Source organism: Phoca vitulina, unplaced genomic scaffold (genome assembly GCF_004348235.1).
Source record: "Phoca vitulina isolate PV1807 unplaced genomic scaffold, GSC_HSeal_1.0 scaffold16, whole genome shotgun sequence".
In the NCBI taxonomy this organism is placed as follows: Eukaryota; Metazoa; Chordata; class Mammalia; order Carnivora; family Phocidae; genus Phoca; species Phoca vitulina.
In genome coordinates this window covers 30,080,868-30,099,650 of record NW_022589719.1, presented here as the reverse complement: position 1 = coordinate 30,099,650, position 18,783 = coordinate 30,080,868, and the positions used below count along the sequence as shown (strand labels likewise).

Here is an 18,783-nt window from a genome sequence, read left to right as displayed (position 1 = left end):
TGATATTTACTCTCTGAGTAGATTATGAAAATTAAAAAAATATTTTTTCTTCTCTGTTTTTGAAAATAATGAACTTGTATTCTTATTTCAAAAAAGCTTATTTTGTTACAAATGAAAGAATATATATGAAAATGTTAACTGGGTGGTTCTACTCGCTGATTTTTAATTTTCTTTGTATTTTTATTTTCCTAAATTTTGTTATGGACATACATTTTTCAAGAATTATAAATTCCTGGGATGCCTGGGTGGCTCAGTCAGTTAAGCATCTGCTTTTAGCTCGGGTCATGATCCCAGCGTTCTGGGATCAAGTCCCGCACTGGGCTCCTTGCTCAGCGGGGAACCTGCTTCTCCTTCTCTTGCTCCCCCTGCCTGTGCTTGATCTCTGTCTGTCAAATAAATAAATAAAATCTTAAAAAAAAAAACAGAATTATGAATTCCCAACACATACCTGATTCCCCGCTTCTACAGGGAACAGGTTAGCAACCTTTGAGAGAAAAAGGACACCTAAAATGGGATCTCTTACCAGGTCTTTCAATAAAACTTGAGTGAATAATCTTTTTAGTCTTTACACCACTAGATTTTCAATACTCGTAAGACCCTAATCTGCAACAAACTGTCAAAACTACCCCCCCACCCCCCGCCAAAAATCCTGCCTCTTTGAAAACAGGTCCTTCCATTTACTGAGTCCTGAATATTTGTGATAGACACTGAGCTAGATATTTATATACATATTAAATGAAATCCTTACAAAACTCATTTAAGATTAAAAAAAAAAAAACCCACAAAAACTTAAAGCTTTTATCAGTACTTGAATCTGCACTTTTCAGGGCGCCTGGGTGGCTCAGTCAAGTGTCTGCCTTCGGCTCAGGTCATGATCCCAGAGTCCTGGGATCGAGCCCCGCATCCAGCTCTCTGCTCCACAGGGAGCCTGCTTCTCCCTCTCCCACTCCCCCTGCTTGTGTTCCCTCTCTCACTGTGTCTCTGTCAAATAAATAAATAAAATCTTTAAAAAAAAAAACAACTGCACTTTTCTTTAAAGTCTGTGCCTTTCCTTATCATTCTACCAGTCATATCACCTGTCCTTATATTATACTGCTGATCTGAAATGTGTATGCTACTTACCTAAAAATTTTCTAGTCAAGTTTATATTTTAAAACTCCATCAGACCAGTAAGATAAGATCTTGTCGCCTTACCTCTTCACCCTTCTCTCCAGCAGCATATTGAGTGGGTGAGAAGTGGAAAAACAGGAGGAAAAAGACCAAATGGCCCACTCCTGAAGGTTTTCAAATTTGTGTCAAGCCTGTGCTAGACATTGTTGGGGGTAGAGGGGAGAGGAAGAGAGGTGCGTTGGATTGGACATGAGACTCAAGTTTTGATTGAGATGGGGGGAAAATAAACCAAATAAATCTGTTTGAATTTTCTAACCCCCAGAGAAAATACTGTTCCAATGAACTGTTCATTTTAGTGATAACTGTCCCTCAACACCAGCAGAATAAAAACTATATACATATATATTTTAAGATTTTATTTATTTGGGGCGCCTGGGTGGCTCATTTGTTGAGCGTCTGCCTTCCCCTCGGGTTGTGGTCTCGGGGTCCTGGGATCGAGCCCCGCATCAGGCTCCCTGCTCCGCAGGAGGCCTGCTTCTCCCTCTCCTACTCCCCCTGCTTGTGTTCCTTCTCTCGCTGTGTCTCTCTGTCAAATAAATAAATAAAATCTTAAAAAAAAAAGAAAGATTTTATTTATTTGACAGAGAGAGGGGAAACACAAGCAGGGGGAGTGGGAGAGGGAGAAGCAGGCTCCCAGCTGAGCAAGGAGCCTGATGCAGAGGGGTGCGGGGGGGGTGGGGGGTGTTGATCCCAGGACCCTGGGATCATGACCTGAGCCAAAGGTAGACGCTTAACGACTGAGCCACCCAGGCACCCCTACAAACTCTATTTTTAGAAAAGCAGCAAAGTTACTTTTAGGAACAACTTTGTACGATGAATGACTTCTATATTTAACCTCAAAATGTCTGCCTTTTTGATAGTTTCTATAGATTATTAAAGCATCTTCCAATACATAAGGAAAAGTAGTGTTTGAAATTTTATCTAAAATTAATATAATGAAAATTAGAAATTCTTTAGCTCTTTCAAACACCTTTTCTTTCTACTATTAAAAGATTTGTGTCATGGGGCGGCTGGGTGGCTTAGTCAGTTAAGCAACTGCCTTCGACTCGGGTCATGGTCCTGGGATGGAGCCCCATGTAACTCCCTGCTCAGCAGGCATCCTGCTTCTTCCTCTCCCTCTATCCCTCCCAGCCGCTGTGCTCTCACTTGCTCGCTCTCAAAAAAAAAAAAAAAAACCAAAACCAAAAAACTAAACGATTCTTGTCACTTACAGTTTTCCTTTTTGCCTATAAAGTTAGGCTCTCTGAAAAGGGTTTTTCCACTCTTTCCCATGACCACAATTCCTGATGGCAACTCATATCATTTCCGTAGAAGCTGCTAAACTGAGCCTATTAATACCCACTGTCCTATTAGAATTCCAGGGATAGGCAGACCAATTTCCCCCCTGCAAACTTTATGCCATTTTTTTCCCTTGTATTTTTGTTAGGACCTCCACTGTATCACTGAATATTATTAGTGGTGAAAGAGGACCTCCTTACCTTGTCCAAAGCAGTTCTGATTTCATGATTAAGGCTTTTTTTAAAAAACAAAGAAACTTTTTATTTTAGAATAATTTTAGATTTACAGAAAAGGCCCAAAGGTAGTAGAGTTTTGCTTTATATCCAGCACTCAGTTTCTCCCATTGTTAACAAGTTACATTAATATGGTAGTACATCTGTCACATTTAAAGAACTAACACTGACACATTACTAATAAGTAAACTCCATACTTCATTCGGATTTCATTAATTTTTCCCTAATGCCTTTTTTTGTCCCAAAATCCCATTCAGGATACTGTATCACATTTTGTCATCATGTCTCCTTAGCCTCTTTTGGACTATGACAATTTCTCAGACTTTCCTCCTTGCTTTTAATGATCTTGATAGTTTTGAGGAGTATTGGTCAGATAGATATATGAGGAATATTGGTCAAAATGTCCCTCAATTTGAGTTTGTCTCATGGTTAGAATGGAGTTTTGGGGAAGATTACCACTTAGGTAAAGGGCCATCCTTGTCATAACATATCAAGGGTACATGGTATCAATATGACTTATCACTGAAGATGTTAACCTCGATCCCCTGGCTGAGATGGTTTGCCTGGTTTCTCCAGGTAGTATTTTTCTCCCATCCTTCCACACTGTACTCTCTGGAAACAAGTCACTAAGCACTTCCCACTGTAACTCTTCTGAACCCTAAAAGAGTTGGAAGGCTTTCTTTGTACATTTATGGAGTAAATGTATATGCAGTCCAAGAGGAAGAACAAGCAGAATTCTTGTTGCAAAAGAAACACAATTAGAAAGTCTAACAGAAAGAAATAAAATGGACTGTGTAAATAGGAAATTGGTTACAAATATTTTAATGACACAACTTTTTTTTTTTAAGATTTTATTTATTTATTTGAGAGAGACAGAGACAGAGATAGCCAACAGAGAGCACAAGTGGGGTGGAGAAGGAGAAGCAGGCTCCCCGCTGAGCAGGGAGTGCTACACGGGGCTCGATCCTAGGCCCCTGGCATCATGGGCATCATGACCTGAGCTGAAGGCAGACTGCTTAACTGAATGAGCCATCCAGGCTCCCCTTAATGACCCAACTTCTAAAATAATGCATATACTTTTAGAAATGTCTTACCCTTTTCCAAATAATGTTCAAGATCAATGTATTGAATCAAAACCTCAGATTTTGTTAGGAATAAGATGGAAATTAAACTTATTTTAACATATTTAAAAATCCTGACACATCAGACTAGCCTACCACTGAGTCCTTATTAGAAATGGAGTCTCTTTGTAACATACCAAAACGTGGCATTCAAGTGATTATAAAAAGAAACTTTTCTGGATTAAAGCCATTAGTGGAAAATACCATGAGTCCAGAAGTAAACAGAATAGTAAAAGAAACCAATCTTAAACATAAGATATATATATCACAGATATAGTTTTATGGGCTTACATAAAAACTCTTGTGGATATGTCAATTTCCAAAGGGGTTAAGTTTTTGCAAAACTCATAATTCAATTTTCAAAAACCAAACATTCTTAATCTGCAGTCTATGAACAATTTTGTAGTTCACGCACTATGGACCTTGTGAAAGCGTATGCAATACTTTGTTTATACGCATGTTTTTCTGGGAATAGAATTTCTCCATTCATTCCATAAATATTTATTGAACACCTATTATCAACCAAGGACTAGTTTTAGTTGCTGAGTAAAAATGATTGGTTGCTCATTCAAAAATATCTGAGAGCCTGCTTTGCACCTGGTCCTGCTCAGACATTAGAAATAGAGCAGTGAATAAAACAGCAAAAACCCCTACTCTGGTGGAACTAATATCTAGTGTGGAAGACAGACAATAAACAAAGTAAGTCAGATTACATACCTTATACATGTAAAGATAGGAAGATTATGACAGATGGTAAGAAAAATAAAGCAGGGGAGGCCTGTAAGTTATTTTTTCTTGTGCAATTTAGATAAGGTAAGTCAAAGACCTAACAAAGGTGAGGGAGAGAAAAGCTGCAAAGATAAATGGGGAAGAGCATTCTAAGCAGAGAGAACAGCAAATAAGACTCTGAGGTGTGAAGAACAACAAGGGAGCCAGTGTGGCTAAAGCTGGGTGAGTAAGAGGGAGGTTGAAGCCAGATATCATAAGGCTTCAAAAGCCCTCTAAGGACTTTGGCGTTGACTCTGATGAGTGTGATCGGAAGCTACTGGAACATTTGCCCATGAATGACATGATCTGACTTATTTTTTCACAGGCTTACACCAACTGTTGTACGGAAAACAGACTGAAAAGAGGCAAGGGATAAAGTTTGAAGACCAGTTAGCAGGTAAGTGCAATAATCCAGGAAAGCTATGATAGCAGCCTGGGCTAGGGTGATAACAATGGAGGTGGAGAAAAATGGTTAGACACTGGATAGATTCTGAAGGTAGAATCAGTAAGATTTGCTGATAGTTGTATGAAGGAAAGAGAGGAGTCAAGGGTACTCCAAGATTTTTGATTTGGGCAAGAGATGGATGACGAATGACCATTTATTGAGATGCACAAGAGTGTGAGAAGAATAAATTTAAAGGAAAGATCAGGAGTTCAGGTTTAGACACAGTAAGTTTGAGATGCCCATTAGACATGAAGACCAAAGATAAAGATTTGGAAGTCACCAATTTATAGATGGTATTTCAAACCACAAGATGGATATCATAAATGAGACCAATGCAAAGAGAAAAGTTCTGAGAAGTGAGTCCTGGAGTACTCTACATATTAGAAGTTGGGGAGACAAAAAGAATTAGCAATATGAAATACCAATATTAAGGAAATCCACAGAGTCAGAAAGATTAGTGGTTGCCAAGGAATGGAGGGAGGGAGGAATGGAGAGTGACTGCCACAGGTACAGAGTGTCTTTTGGGGGGGATGAAAATGTTCTGGAACTAGACAGACTTTAAAATGGTGCTTTTTATGTTATGTGAACTGTATCTTAAATTAAAAGAAAAGAAGAAGAACAACTAGCAAAGGGCACAGGAGGAGCAGCCAGTGAGAGTATGTGGTGGTGTGGAAGACAAATGAGAAAGGTATTTCAATGAGGAAGCAAGTGATCAATTTTACCAGAAGCTGCTGACAGGGCATTTAAGATGAGGTCTGAGAAGTAGCCACCAGACTTAACAATGTGGAAAATAGCTAGTGAATGTGACAAGAAAGTTTCTGTAGAAAAGTGGCGCAAAAAGGCACCTGGCTGAGGAAGCATGGGACCAGAAATTAAAATTTTTAACTTCAACCAGTAACTGAAGTGAAGAGGGTGACCGAATGATTTTTATCACATGTTGTTTCAAATTTTAAAGACAGGCAGTATGTATATTTGGAAGAGAACTGAATTGGGCCCTCAATCCCTTAGTTTTATCCTACCCTCAATGTTACAGCAACAAACCTTTAGGCATGTCACTTAATCTCTCTGAGCCTGATTTCTCATCTGTAAAATGAGGCTTATATCACTACCTACATCACAGATAAACATAACATAAGGCTTTCTCCTATTAAATATAGCCTCCAGAGATCTAGATGATCTGTTTTGTTTGCCTATCTTCCAAAGAGCTTTACTGTATGCTCAAACATTTGTTAAATTAAGTTAATGGATAGGCAAAACTTAAACCATAAAGCAATACACAAATATAAGACATAAAAATCAAATATTTCTACCTCCTAATTAAAATGAAGACCCTTCTTTCTCACTGTTGAAATGCTTCCAGGTAATAGGACAAAAGGGCCTCTGTATCAGTTTTGCTTAAAAAATTTTCCCCAAATACCCTTCAATATATCCTAAGGGCGAGCGGCCAATGAGGAACATGTCAGAAAGCTCGCACCTCTCCTGGTTAGGTTATGGCGATGTGCTTACAGGGAGAAATAAAACAGTTGATTGGAGAAAACAGAGAAGTACATTTCTCTGAAATTAAAAAAAAAAAATCATGAGAGTGGGCTACCTACTGACAATTACACCCTTTCCTAACAAAATAAAAACACAAATTCTATACAGTATTTAAATGGATTCTGAGAAATTGCAGTTTCACAGAGTAACGTATCTTACATACATCATGGAAATGGAGCAAAAGACTTCAAGAATGCAATCACAAGCAATACTGATTATAGCTAAAATTACGTGGCATACACAATTTTTCAAAACATCTTTAGCATACCCAATGACCAAAAATAATTCTAGAATTAACAGCTGTTATAAATGAACTGAATAAAAGGTAAGTCAGTTTCCTGGGCAACTTCTGAATGAGATAATTATATGAACATAATGCCAACTTGATAATTTTTACCTAAAAAGTTTTATTATGAAATTTATATATTTTTCACAAGTTTATACAGTTTAGGAGGCAGTTAAAAATTCACCATTAACAATAAAGTCAAACACAAACTATAAGCTAAGTACATACAATAAATATGCATAGTTATTCATTTATTTGGAGCCTTTATAATTCCACTTGGAATTACAAAAACGGTAAGTTCCAGGATTACTACTAAAGAGAAGTACTTTTCTATACAACAAACAACCTCAAACAAAACTGGAAAATTCAACTTTCCCTAAACTTCAATGACATGTCATCAATTCCTTTACTACCAAACTTCATTTACAAGTGCTTGAAACATGAACAGGATTAAACAGGTGAGTCGTTTCCCCCCCCCGCCCCCAAAACAAAAACAGTGAGTCCTGTATCTGGACAACTATATAATTTCCTTACCAGAGAATACAGTAAAAGCGGTGAGTCCTATATCAGGACAAATATATAATTTCCTTACCACAGAATACAATAAAAGCAATGATATTCACTTTGTTTTGTTTTCAGACCATCTCTAAAATCATAAAAATTAAAAATGATGCACTTACCAGCAATTTAATAAACAATCCTCTAGAGATTTCAATTTAAGATTAAGGTATACCTGTCAAATGTATGAGCCTGGTTTGTTCGATCAGAATGGTTAAATTATTTGTGAATGTGACTCTAAGAGGAAAAAAGCATTAAAAGAACCCTTTTATTCCGGGGAAACAGAAAAACCATCCAACTCAACAGGCAAATGTAAACTATATTGACACGACCATTCTTGCCGTCTCCTGTACTCTTGCTTCCAGTGACAGCAGGTTCATAGTGTGTCAGAACTACACTTATGGTTAGAATGCTGCAGACAATACTTAGGCATATCTTTTTTAAAAATTTATTTACTTAAGTAATCTCTACACCCCACATGATGCTTGAATTCACCACCCCAAGATCAAGAGTCGCATGCTTTTTCCACTGAGCCAGCCAAGCACCCCAATACTTAAGCATATTGGTGTCATGTCAAGCTATCTACAAAACACTTTGGCTACCCCCCACCTCCCTTCTAACAGACTAGCTGAATGAAAGGGCTGGTAGCTTTAAGACATTAATGTGAAAGGTCAAAAGCTGAAATAGATTCACTTTTAAAAAGAAGTCCTATCAGATATTACTTCATCTTGAGGAAGATTATGATTTCTCACTTGTAATTCAATTGCTATTTTGTATGTATGTCCAAATAGTTTGTAACCTGCAAACAGATGTATCAAATATTAGGTATTTTTACTCAATAAGAGTTCAGATTTTAGGGCACAAAGCAAATTTGCCTAGGTCATATTGCTGAGGCTCATGATATGCACAAGGTCATACAATTAAGAGACAGAATTAGGCTTGAAATCTTTGTGCCTCTGGAGCTCAAATCTGTGTGTTTATCACCATGTTATACTGCCACTGACAATCTGACACGAATATAATAATGTCAGTGCTGAACAAGTAGATTTCTAAGGGTTAAGACAAAAAATGCAAATTACATACTCACATTTGATTGACATGATAGGACAAAGTGTGAAATGGTGCCATAAAAACTACACAGGACAACTAGGTTTCATGAGTAAGGAAAGTAAGTATAAAGCAAAAACTTTCTTTTTTTTTTAATTGTGCAAGCTGTTTTTGCTTTGACTTAATTTCCATGAACAGATAAAAGAAATGCAGCTTTATTCTGGCATCATGATTTTCATAGCAATAATAAAGAACAGTCGCTGGCAAGTTACAGAATTTCAAATGCTATAAAAACAGTAAACTTTTAAAGTTCAGACAACAGACATGTACCTATACTTGATGCCTAATAAAGGCAATTCTCCTCCTGAAAAGAACACCAAATATTTAAGTTTCTTTTACCTTAATCTCAATTTTCTGCCTTTTAGATCTTTGATTTTCTTCAAAGGCAGAAATCTGGAAAGCCAATTCTGGCACTTGACCTCCTTCTCCAAGCATATTACAATGCTGGCTGCACCAGTCCCTGAGGCACTAGACCAGGGAGTGCGATCACTCATTCTCTACCTTTAGTAGGAACTAATATTTCTGAAAGCTGTTACTGGATAGGTCAATCGAGACAAAACTTTTTCCTGCAGGACATCAATCGACCACTTCTTTTACTTTTTGAAAGTCTCTAAAACCAAGCGGAGATTGCTGAAAGAATGTGAAGCTGAAGGTTGACATCAACACTTGTAGATTTTTTTAAGCAATCAAGATAGATTTTTAAATATCCATTTTAAATAGGTTAAATTGTGGAGTAACAAGCTTCATCTTATTTTCATAGTGCAGAAGCCTACGACATTTCCTATGAGGTATGGAGAAAATATTCTGCAAGGGGAAGAGCTTCTGCAATGGAATGATAACTACACATTGCAGTATCTTAAGCTAAACTTTTCAAGTAGTGACCTGACAAATGAGGCCCACCAGAACTGTACTAATGCTTTTTTAGATAATATTAATACACATCTACAATAGATAAGAATTTAAGACAAAGTATCTATTTTTCAGGTGAATCAAAAATTTAAAATCAAGAAGTATCAAAAGCTATGTACAAAAGGGCCAACAACCAAACAGTAAGCAATGACAAGTGATTAAATCCAAAACACCAAGTTGCTAAGTTATAGGGAAGCTGCTGTTCATCTGGACCTTTGCCCAGAACCCAAAAATTTGGAGGAGAAACGCTGGTGGTTTAAAGGGAACAAGAGTTCTACATTTGCAGCCTCATTCCTTTATGTGGACAGCTAATCTTGACCTTGCAGAAGCTTCCTTTGATACTGTTTCTACTGAAATGGCCAAAACAACAGTGGAAAATCCAAAAGGGTACCAAAGCTCTTATGTGGAAATCCACTGTTCAAAAAACACCTACAGAAAAAGGGGCACCTGGCTGGCTCAGTTGGTGGAGCATCCAACTCTTGATCTCGGGGTTGTGAGTTTGAGCCCCACCTTGGGTGTAGACATTAATTAAAACAAAAACAAAAACCCAACACCTAGAGAATGTATTTAAAGTGAAGATCAGAAATTCTACATTCCTTACATCAACCTGAGATTCTGGCAAAGGAAACAGTGAAGTATTTTAAAACCCCTCAAAATCCTTTAAGGTAACTAAATACAGGGCAAAATTATCTGTACTCTCCCGGGCTTATGGCCCACTTCTTTTGACAAAAAGGTTTTTTTCTTTTCTTCAAAGACTGAGTTCCTTTAAGAACCACCACCTGCTCAGGGTGCATTTTTTTTTTCCCCCTCAAGAAGGCATCTGCACTGCAGATCTCTGCATGAGGGGAGCTTGAGCTTGCCAGCCAGCTCCCACCAGCAGGCAAACGCGTATACAATGGAAACTAAAAGCGGCCTGCAGCTTCCCTCCTAGTCTTTCACAGAGATAGGAGAATGGGGTTCAACCAGCTCCTGCTTTGTCTAATTTTTCTCCCCCTCCCCCTTTCTGCGCTAAACACCCCCTTTTGTTACACTGGGATCAATAATAGCCCATAGAGAGCATGAAATCAAAATGTGTTTGTTAATGGCTTGGCGTGACTCTTATTATCTTCTAGAATATAAGCAACTGATTGCTTGTCCCCACCCCCACGGCGCGCCAGTGAAGAGCAGGCGGTGTTGCAGATGCAGCCACGGATCCATCTTGGACCCTCAGCTGCTCCCTCCCAAATCTTCCTGAGCTATTCTCATCACGCCTCCTCTTACCTCAGAGCCTCAGAAAAGCGGGCATTTAGAGAGTCTAGCCACACACACACAAAAAGCAAGCAGATAAAAAGAGTATAGAAAACGGCTACCATGTTTCCATGAAACTTCCTGATCCTCCCCACGGGAAACCAAAAAAAAAATTTTTTTTGCAAGACTACCGTGAATTTCTGATGTCAACATCTGTCCGCAAACCTGCAATGCAACCCTTTCACCATCATCCCCTCAAAATCGTAACTAGTTCTTTCTCCTACAACCAATCTGCCCCAATCCTCTCAATCTCTCTAATCCTCCACTAAACCCCGGTTCAGCGGACGGCTCCCCCAAACTGCTGTTTTTCCCCACCTACCCTGCCTCGGCGTTAACGCCCACTCCCTAGAATATCTCCCCGCCCCCAACCTGTTTGCCTCACACCCCGTTATTTCCTCACCGTCTGCACCACCTTACGCTCCCCTCCCCCTTAGCCCATTTTCCAGACGTTCGTTCCCGGGGGCTGAAGCCTCCAGTAGGCGAGGGTGATCTGCCTTCCCCGACCCCCAAAACAAGCCCCTCGAAGGCGGGGTTGCCCCGGCGCGCCTCACCCGCACAGGAGGAGCCGCAGCTCTTCGCCCCCAGGGCGGGGCAGGATCCAGGGCTCCCGCCGCCGGGCGCCGAGGGTTCGGCCCCGGAGGACGACGAGGAAACGGACGGGGACTGAGTGGCCGCCGACGGCTCCGCCATGGCTGCGCGAGCAAGGGCAGGAAAGGGGTGAAGAGAGACGCGGGGCGGGAGAGAGGGAGGGGAAAGAAAATAATCGAGCAGCAAGCTCTCAGAAGACCCTTCGCTCCTCCTGCTCCGAGGACAGACTCCGACAGACTGACTGACTCAGCCGAGCGCAGCGAGAGGGCGGGAGCGCGAGCGCGCAGGCGCACAAAAGGCTCCCGGGCGGGCGGCGGTCGCGCCTAGGCGCCCAGCGACGCAAGGCGCAAGCGCAAGAACTGTCCCTCCGCGCTCCTGCGGGGAAGGAGGGGCAAAACTGGCTTCACGCTGCATCCGCGCGGGAGGCCGGGGTGGGCCGTGCCCTCCGGGAACCAGACGCAAGGGGCGTGGCCAAGTATCAAGCTCCGCCTACCACTGCGGCCGAAGTGGGAGGGGGCCCTGCAGGTTAGTGTCTCTTTACAACTCTTTGTGAATGCTTCAGGGGCGGCGGATTATGTGTTTTAACGATATTAGTTTCTTTTGCTTCCATTAGCTGGAGTATGTCTTCCCCATAAATTCCAGAGCGGATGTCTATTGTCTGATGCGTTTCGGCCTGTGACGCCAATGAAAAGTGAAAACCACAATGTGGATAGGCCCACTCTGCAAGGTGCTTTATGAATTTTTGTGGATGTGTCGTAATATCACCATGAGGCAGAGATGGCACTGTCTCCCATTCGGTAGGTGGAGCAAGATGCTAGACAGAATGAAAAGCTATTACTCATTCCAGTCACATTGCAATGCAGCTGCAGAACCTGCTTCATATTCTTACGTTGTTTCTGTTCCCAAAGAGGAGTCCACCTTGGGTCTTAAGGTTGTCCTTTCTTCCAAATAGGCTATCAGGTAAAGAAGACATATTTTGAAGAAAAAATAGCTGAGCTAATGAGGAAAAAGAAGAGCCAGGAGATAACATCCTGGCTGCGGTCATGAAGGAGGGTAAGATAAGGTATTAAAAATTGAGAATAGGGCACAAAATACACATAATTGAATTTTATTCATAGCCTAAATGGAATCCTTTGCAGAGAATTTACTTGAAACCAGATATCTAGCTTATACTGAATTTTTTTGTCTTCTCTTTGGTTGGATTGTGAAATAGAAAGCCTTCTCCATAGGCCTGGTTAAAATATTTGAAATGTGCATAATTCTTTTAAAAAGGGGAATGTAAACTGGAAATGACCATGATCAAAACTGTTGCCCTTGTTATTGCTAAAGCAGCAATCGATGACCTGAAGGGCAACTGCAAGATCAGCAGATCCTGCAGAGATGCAGCCTCATGAAGGGGGAGGTAGTAAGCCAGGCAGCAACACAGAGGAAAAGCGATCTGACCAGTGGAAATCTTCTAGAACAGGAAGTGGACTACATCTGCCCTTGACAGTTTTTAAGGTCAGGTAAAGCTCAAACAGGAAAAAAACTGGCCATTGCAACGTTCTGAAAAACAGGCACAGAAAATATTTCCCAAAATAACTTCATGGCAAATATCTTACTCTGACACTTACAGCATCACTTGATAATGCAGCAATCTGTCCTTCAGATGACAAAGGGAAATACAAGCCAATCTGATAACCAAGACAGTTATCTACTCATTCTAATAAATGCATAAACTTTAAAAATGTATGTTATTAGGAGCTGGATAAGGAAATGAACGATGCTGGTCCCTAGCCCTGACAGCGATTGCTAGGATCTGAAGACCCTGCTTGGAAAGGAATCCTGTTTTCATGGTAACTAGAAGCAGAGAAAAGAAACTAAAAATCAAGACACTGATGTTGTCTTGGTGGTCCTTTCATACTCTTAAGATTTCTTACATCAGAGGCCTTGTGCCAGGTCCAATTCCTGAAGCTGCCTTTCCTTCCTGCTCCCTCTTGCTGTACCAGTAAATTCCCTGAGACTGACTCTTGCTTGAGATGTTATTTGTATATAAGGTTTGTTCCACAAATGTTTACTGATCACCTGCTGAGTGAATGACACTCTCCTGGGAAATTTGGAGGAATCCAAAAAATGTTTGTCCTGTCTTCAATGAGCTTACAAGCTAGTTGGGGCTTAAAACATACTCACATAAAAATAAAAATTAAATAGCAACCAAAACAACCCCCAGCAACACAAAGCTATAGTGTTCTGCTTAGATGGCAGTGAATTGTACGGATTTAAAGGGAGAGGGAGTCACTATGGAGTCGTAGTGGCTTGCGGAGGTTTTATGAAGAAGCGCAAAGTTAGATGGGAGTTTGGAATGGTAAGGAGGTCATTAAAGGCAGAGGAGAATGGTATGAAGCAAATGCCAGGGGCTGCTTTTGTGCAAGTGTACAATAAGACCTCCTTGTGGGCAGACCAGTCACAGAAGAGCACCCCTTCCTCCCAGCCCAACCCATGATGCACTTCAATGCTGGCTTGTTTAGCAGAACTTGGCCTAGATTTGATCCTCTCTTGCCCCTCCCCTCCACAGGCTGCCTTAGACCTACACATAGAAAGCACAGCCATCTGTGGTGGCTAGAGGGTCCAAGTGTGACCCTGGGTAAAGTGTTTTGGGTGTGGTTAGCCCAGGTTGGCTAGAGCCAAGGGCTAACAAGACGGAGATAAAATGGGGAAGATGTGTTGGGGCCAGAGTGTGGAGAAGCGGTAATATAGCACTAAGGAACCAAGGCTTCCTTTTAAGGCTGATGGGGATTCAGTGAATGTTTGCAGGCAGGGAAGGGCTCAGATGGGATTTTTAAATGCTCACTGGAGCATAGCCACTTCTCAGTTCTGTGGAGCAATTTTTACTGCTGAGGCACTGAGCTGGGCCTCTTCCTTGGCCCTGTCCTTGTAGGACTGGTATTTACACTGGTATTTACAGTCCTTATAGGACTGCTAATTTCCCCACTCAGCTTCTGGGCCATCTCATTATCCCATCTTTTTCTTGACTATTAGAAAAAAGTATTTTTTAATTAAAAAATCTCTTCGAATATATTTGTATGTCATATATATATATATATGTTCACATATATATGAGTGTATATATACCTTAAAGTTTTTTTCTGTTATTAACCCCTCTCTAGCTCCTAGTCTCCCCCTCTACACACACATAGGTAAGTACTGTTAGGAGCTTTTTGTGGCAAATGCAAAGGTGAATATAGCAAATCTTTATCCTCATTCGCTCTTTTTTTTAAATATATATTTTAAGATTTTATTTATTTGAGAGAGAAAGAGAGAAAGAGCATGAGCAGGGGGGAGGGGCAGAGGGAGGAGCTGACTCCCCCCACCGAGCAGTGAGCCCAACTTGGGGCTCCATCCCAGGACCCTGGGCTCATGACCTGAGGCGAAGGCAGACATTTAACTGACTGAGCCACCCAGGCGCCCCTTCGTTTACTCTTTAACACAAATGATAGCATGGTATACACAGGTATGTTGCTTCCTTTCCTTAATTGTAAATTCTAGTGATCCTTTCTAGTATCCTTTTGAAGAGACAGAGAGCCATACTGTTAACAAGAACAAGAATGAAGCAGCTGGTAGGTCTTGAGCTCTTAGAGTATTACCACCATGTTGAGGGCCTGATATCCAACTTTATAACAGCCTGTGAGTTGGGGTTGACTATTTTTTCTTTTCTTTCTTTTTTTTTTTCAGAGAGAGAGGCAGGGGAGGGGCAGAGGGAGAGGGAGAGAGAGAATCTTGAGCAGGCTCCACGCCCAGCGCAGAGCCCGACTCAGCTTGGGGCTTAGTCTCACAGAGTCTTGGACCCTAAGACACCAGGTGCCCAGCTGGGCATCATTTAAATATTTGTATATTAAGTACTTAAATGTTTGCTCTGTGTATAGAATGAGCTATTGACTTGGTGTCATAGTTTATAAAAAGAAAACAGTCAGGGCGCCTGGATGGCTCAGTCAGTTAAGCATCCGACTCTTGATTTTGGCTTAGGTCATGATCCCAGGGTCCTGGGATTCAAGGTCCCATGTGGGCCTCCCTGCTCAGCAGGGAGTCTGTTTGAGGATTCTCTCTTCCTCTTCCTCTGCCCCTCCCCACCTAAAATAAACAAATAAATCTTTTTTTTTTTTTTAAATGATGCCCAGGGATGCCAGTGGTCCAGTCTGTCCCTTCTGAGGCCCCAGACTGTTGCTTAAACATGGATCCTACGAGTAGGCGGTAAGAGAAAAGGTTGAACTGAGGCCCAGCACAATCACAGTGAGTGATAATTATTTACTTGGCTGTTTATCCCACAAGACTGGGAGTCTCTGGAGGACAGGAATATGTCTTATGCATATGTCAGCAATACTGCCTAGCACTATGCCTGGCACATAAGAATTTTGGAAAGCTATTTTTGGAAAGCTTTGGAACCTGAGTCACAGTGGATGTCACTGCAGAAAACAATTTTATTATTTCTGTGCTTCATAAAATACTTGATTATGACTTTGTTTTGGCTTCCCAGAATGAATATGATTACCAATTTTTGAACACTAACTATGCATCAGTCATAATTGCCAAATACTTAGATCTATTTTAACCCACAACAACTCAAATCATTTGGCAATAGATAATGAAATAAGTTCAAAGAGGTTAAGTAAGTCACCCAAGTTTGCACAGCTAGTAAGCATCGAAGCCAGGATTCAAAGCCAGGAGAGTCTGACCCCAAACCCTGTGGTCTTAACCACTCAAACATGTCTACATGTCACCTGCTTCTGGAAAACCACAAGGAAAGCTCAGCCTCTGGTCATACCACATGACTCAATTCAGAGTGAGATGGCTGAAGGCAGGCTGTAATCAGTATTATCAATATTTAGCATTTTGAATGTCCACTGTTTTGATGACCCTGGTTATTTGAGAAGGAAACAACACTAACAACAAAACGTAGTTCTTGTATACAGGAATAGCTTTCTAAGTTGTGACTAATCCTAAAGTCTACCTATAATTTGTACTGTGTTGTTCTAAATTCCAAAAACTTCTACAAGGTATGGGGAAGGCTGATGTGCTGACACTGACTTTGATGCAATTAATTGAGACAGATGTAATGTCAGTGTTTGCTGGCCACTTCCTAACAGGATGGATTTCAGTGGATCTCTACTGGGAGCCCTTAAAATAGAACAGCGTATTTTGTTTCAAAGCAAAAGTTAGGGACTTAATATTAAGGGAGCAAGAAAGTGAGTGAGCAGTGTTAGGTGTCTCGTATCCCTTCTTTATCCATCCATTCAATAAATATTAGAGTTTCTACTATCTGCCTGGCATTGTATGAAGCACTGTGGATATAGCAGTAAACAAAAACAGACAAAAATTCCTATTCTAGTGGGAAGAGAAACAAAAAGATTATGTTTTACTTAAAACATAAGTCAGGGGCGCCTGGGTGGCTCAGTCAGTTAAGGGTCTGCCTCCGGATGAGGTCATGATCCCAGGGTCCTGAGATCGAGCCCAGCATCTGGCTCCCTGCTCAGCGGGGAGTCTGCTTCTCCCTCTGCCCCTAACCCCACTCGTGCTCTCTCTCTCTCTCAAATAAATAAATAAAAATAAAACATAAGTCAGATGGTAAGATGTCTAATGAAGTTGGACGGGGAAGGGGACTAGAGAATTCTGGGATGTGTGTGCAATTTTAAATTCTTACACTGTGTGTTGCAATTGTGTCAAGTCATTGGCCTTTGGCCCCTCTCTCTGAGCATGCCACATAATGGCCTGGACTTGTGTCACATCCTGTAGGTCTTGCCTTCTGCACACCTAGTGTGAAACCCCAATAACCACTTGCCCTGATGTTCATGGCTGGTTTCTTGCTGGCCTGAGTGGACTAGATCTAATCTATAGACTCTTAAATCTAAAGCCTAGAGGAGGGTATTCACGTAATCTTGAGAGTTTGGGGAGAATAAGAAGGCAGAGGGAAAGAAATCAAAACAGGATTTCTTTAGATAAGATTAGGCAAAATTATCTCTCTCTTCTCCTCTGTCCTAATCACTCAGGAAGTAAGAAAAAAAAACAAAACAGCTCAAAGGCTTGGCAGGGCCTGGAGGTGGCTGGAAGGAGGTTCTGGGCGGATTATAATAGTTAAGGCAGAGGCCGAAGTGGGGCGCCTTGCGGGCTCAGTCAGAGGAGCATGCAGCTCTTGATCTTCTGGTGGATTCGAGCCCCACCCTTGGGTGTAGAGATTACTTAAAAACAAACAAACAAACAAGCTTAAAAAAAGTTAGAGGCAGAAGAAAGTATAATAATTTGTCTAATGAATGAGGGAATGGTGATGCCAAGAGGTGGTGGTGATGGGATGGATGGATGCTTTAGCCTCCCATAAGCTCCACCAGCTACTTATCTCCAATAACCGCCCTTACCCCCAACAAATCCAAACTAACAAGATTCTTCACAACTGACATTTTCTTAATCACACGTGAAGTGTGAATAAAAAGCATTTTCGGAGAACCTTGTTTTGTATTGACCTAACACACACTTTAAGTAGGGTGTGCTTGCAAAAGGAGCTTCAAAGCAAGCCCTGTAAACCCGACATTTACAAAACATGGCCATGGCTTAGGCTGGACAGAGCCTGTGGAAGGAGTTTCCCTGGAAGTTCTTAGCTGTTAAGGGTGGTGGTGATGGTCCACCACCAGGCTTGGCCAGGCATGCGATTATGGGGTGAAACTGATGATGGTGGTGATGAAGTCACGTCCTCATCTCCTTGTGAAGTCAAAATCGTTAAAAATCCAGTGACGCTCACGTCATCCAGGTTTGAGGCCTCCCTTTGGTCCTTTGGTCCTTAAGCACTGAAACCGTCAAACGCGGCAGATAGGGGCTAGCGGCGGGTTATCCCAAGTCCTCCGCCCCGGGGCGGGTCTCAAGACTAGGATCTCGGCGGGGCTGGCTGGCCGGCCGGCCCCGGCCTGAGCCGGCCCGCCCCTCCCTCCCCCGCATGGCCTGCTGGGAGTTGTAGTTTAGTCGTCGAAGAGACGCGCCAAACCTCTTCCCTCTCTTCCGTTTCCTCTTCGCCCCGGATGAGTGCGCAGAATAGGGACCGCAGGAGGGGCACCCAGAGAGTTTGGGACTACAATTCCCAGCGGACCGCCTTCCCTAGTGCGCAGTCCCAGGTAGCCGGCGGCTCGCTCGCGCGCAGGAGCACACGCGTTGGGCGGTGGCGGGATTTGGCCGCGTGCATCTTCCTGCCCCTGCCCGCCCAGCGCCCGCCGCGAGTAGCGCGGGCCGTCCGGCCTCGCAGACCCGCCCTGTGTTCGTTCCCTCGAAGCTCTGCGAGCCCCTCCTCCTACCCAGTTTCTTCTAGAGCCCAGGCCCCGCCCGTTTCCCACCTCCTGGGCCGGGTTCGTTCACGACTCAGCCCATCCCTCTCTGCGCCCCTGCTGCTTCTGCTGAAGGCGGAGGCTCCATGTTGTCCCCTCAGCGAGCGGTAGCGGCTGCCTCGGGAGGAGCAGGTGAGGCTCCCAATTTTCCCCGGGCCCG

General features: G+C 42.2%; 2 protein-coding genes across 7 annotated transcripts in view; one reads left to right on the top strand and one right to left on the bottom strand.

Annotated features, from left to right (window-relative positions):
* The window catches only part of RTN3 (reticulon 3), a 62,564-nt gene extending 50,982 nt beyond the window's left edge, over positions 1–11,582 (bottom strand). Inside the window, exon 1 of one of the 3 annotated variants that reach the window (XM_032414327.1) lies at positions 11,250–11,582. In XM_032414327.1, the coding sequence (XP_032270218.1) occupies positions 11,250–11,388 (139 nt within the window). In that variant the 5' untranslated portion in view covers positions 11,389–11,582. The remainder of the gene's footprint in view (positions 1–11,249) is intronic. The other 2 variants (XM_032414329.1, XM_032414328.1) reach the window with 2 other exon arrangements.
* Positions 11,560–18,783, top strand: part of ATL3 (atlastin GTPase 3) — a 63,922-nt gene continuing 56,698 nt past the window's right edge. Inside the window, exons 1-2 of one of the 4 annotated variants that reach the window (XM_032414332.1) lie at positions 11,784–11,811; positions 11,900–12,083. In XM_032414332.1, coding sequence (XP_032270223.1) covers positions 11,990–12,083 — 94 coding nt within the window. In that variant the 5' untranslated portion in view covers positions 11,784–11,811; positions 11,900–11,989. Of the gene's footprint in view, positions 11,812–11,835; positions 12,084–18,352; positions 18,756–18,783 lie in introns of those variants that run through there. The other 3 variants (XM_032414334.1, XM_032414331.1, XM_032414333.1) reach the window with 3 other exon arrangements.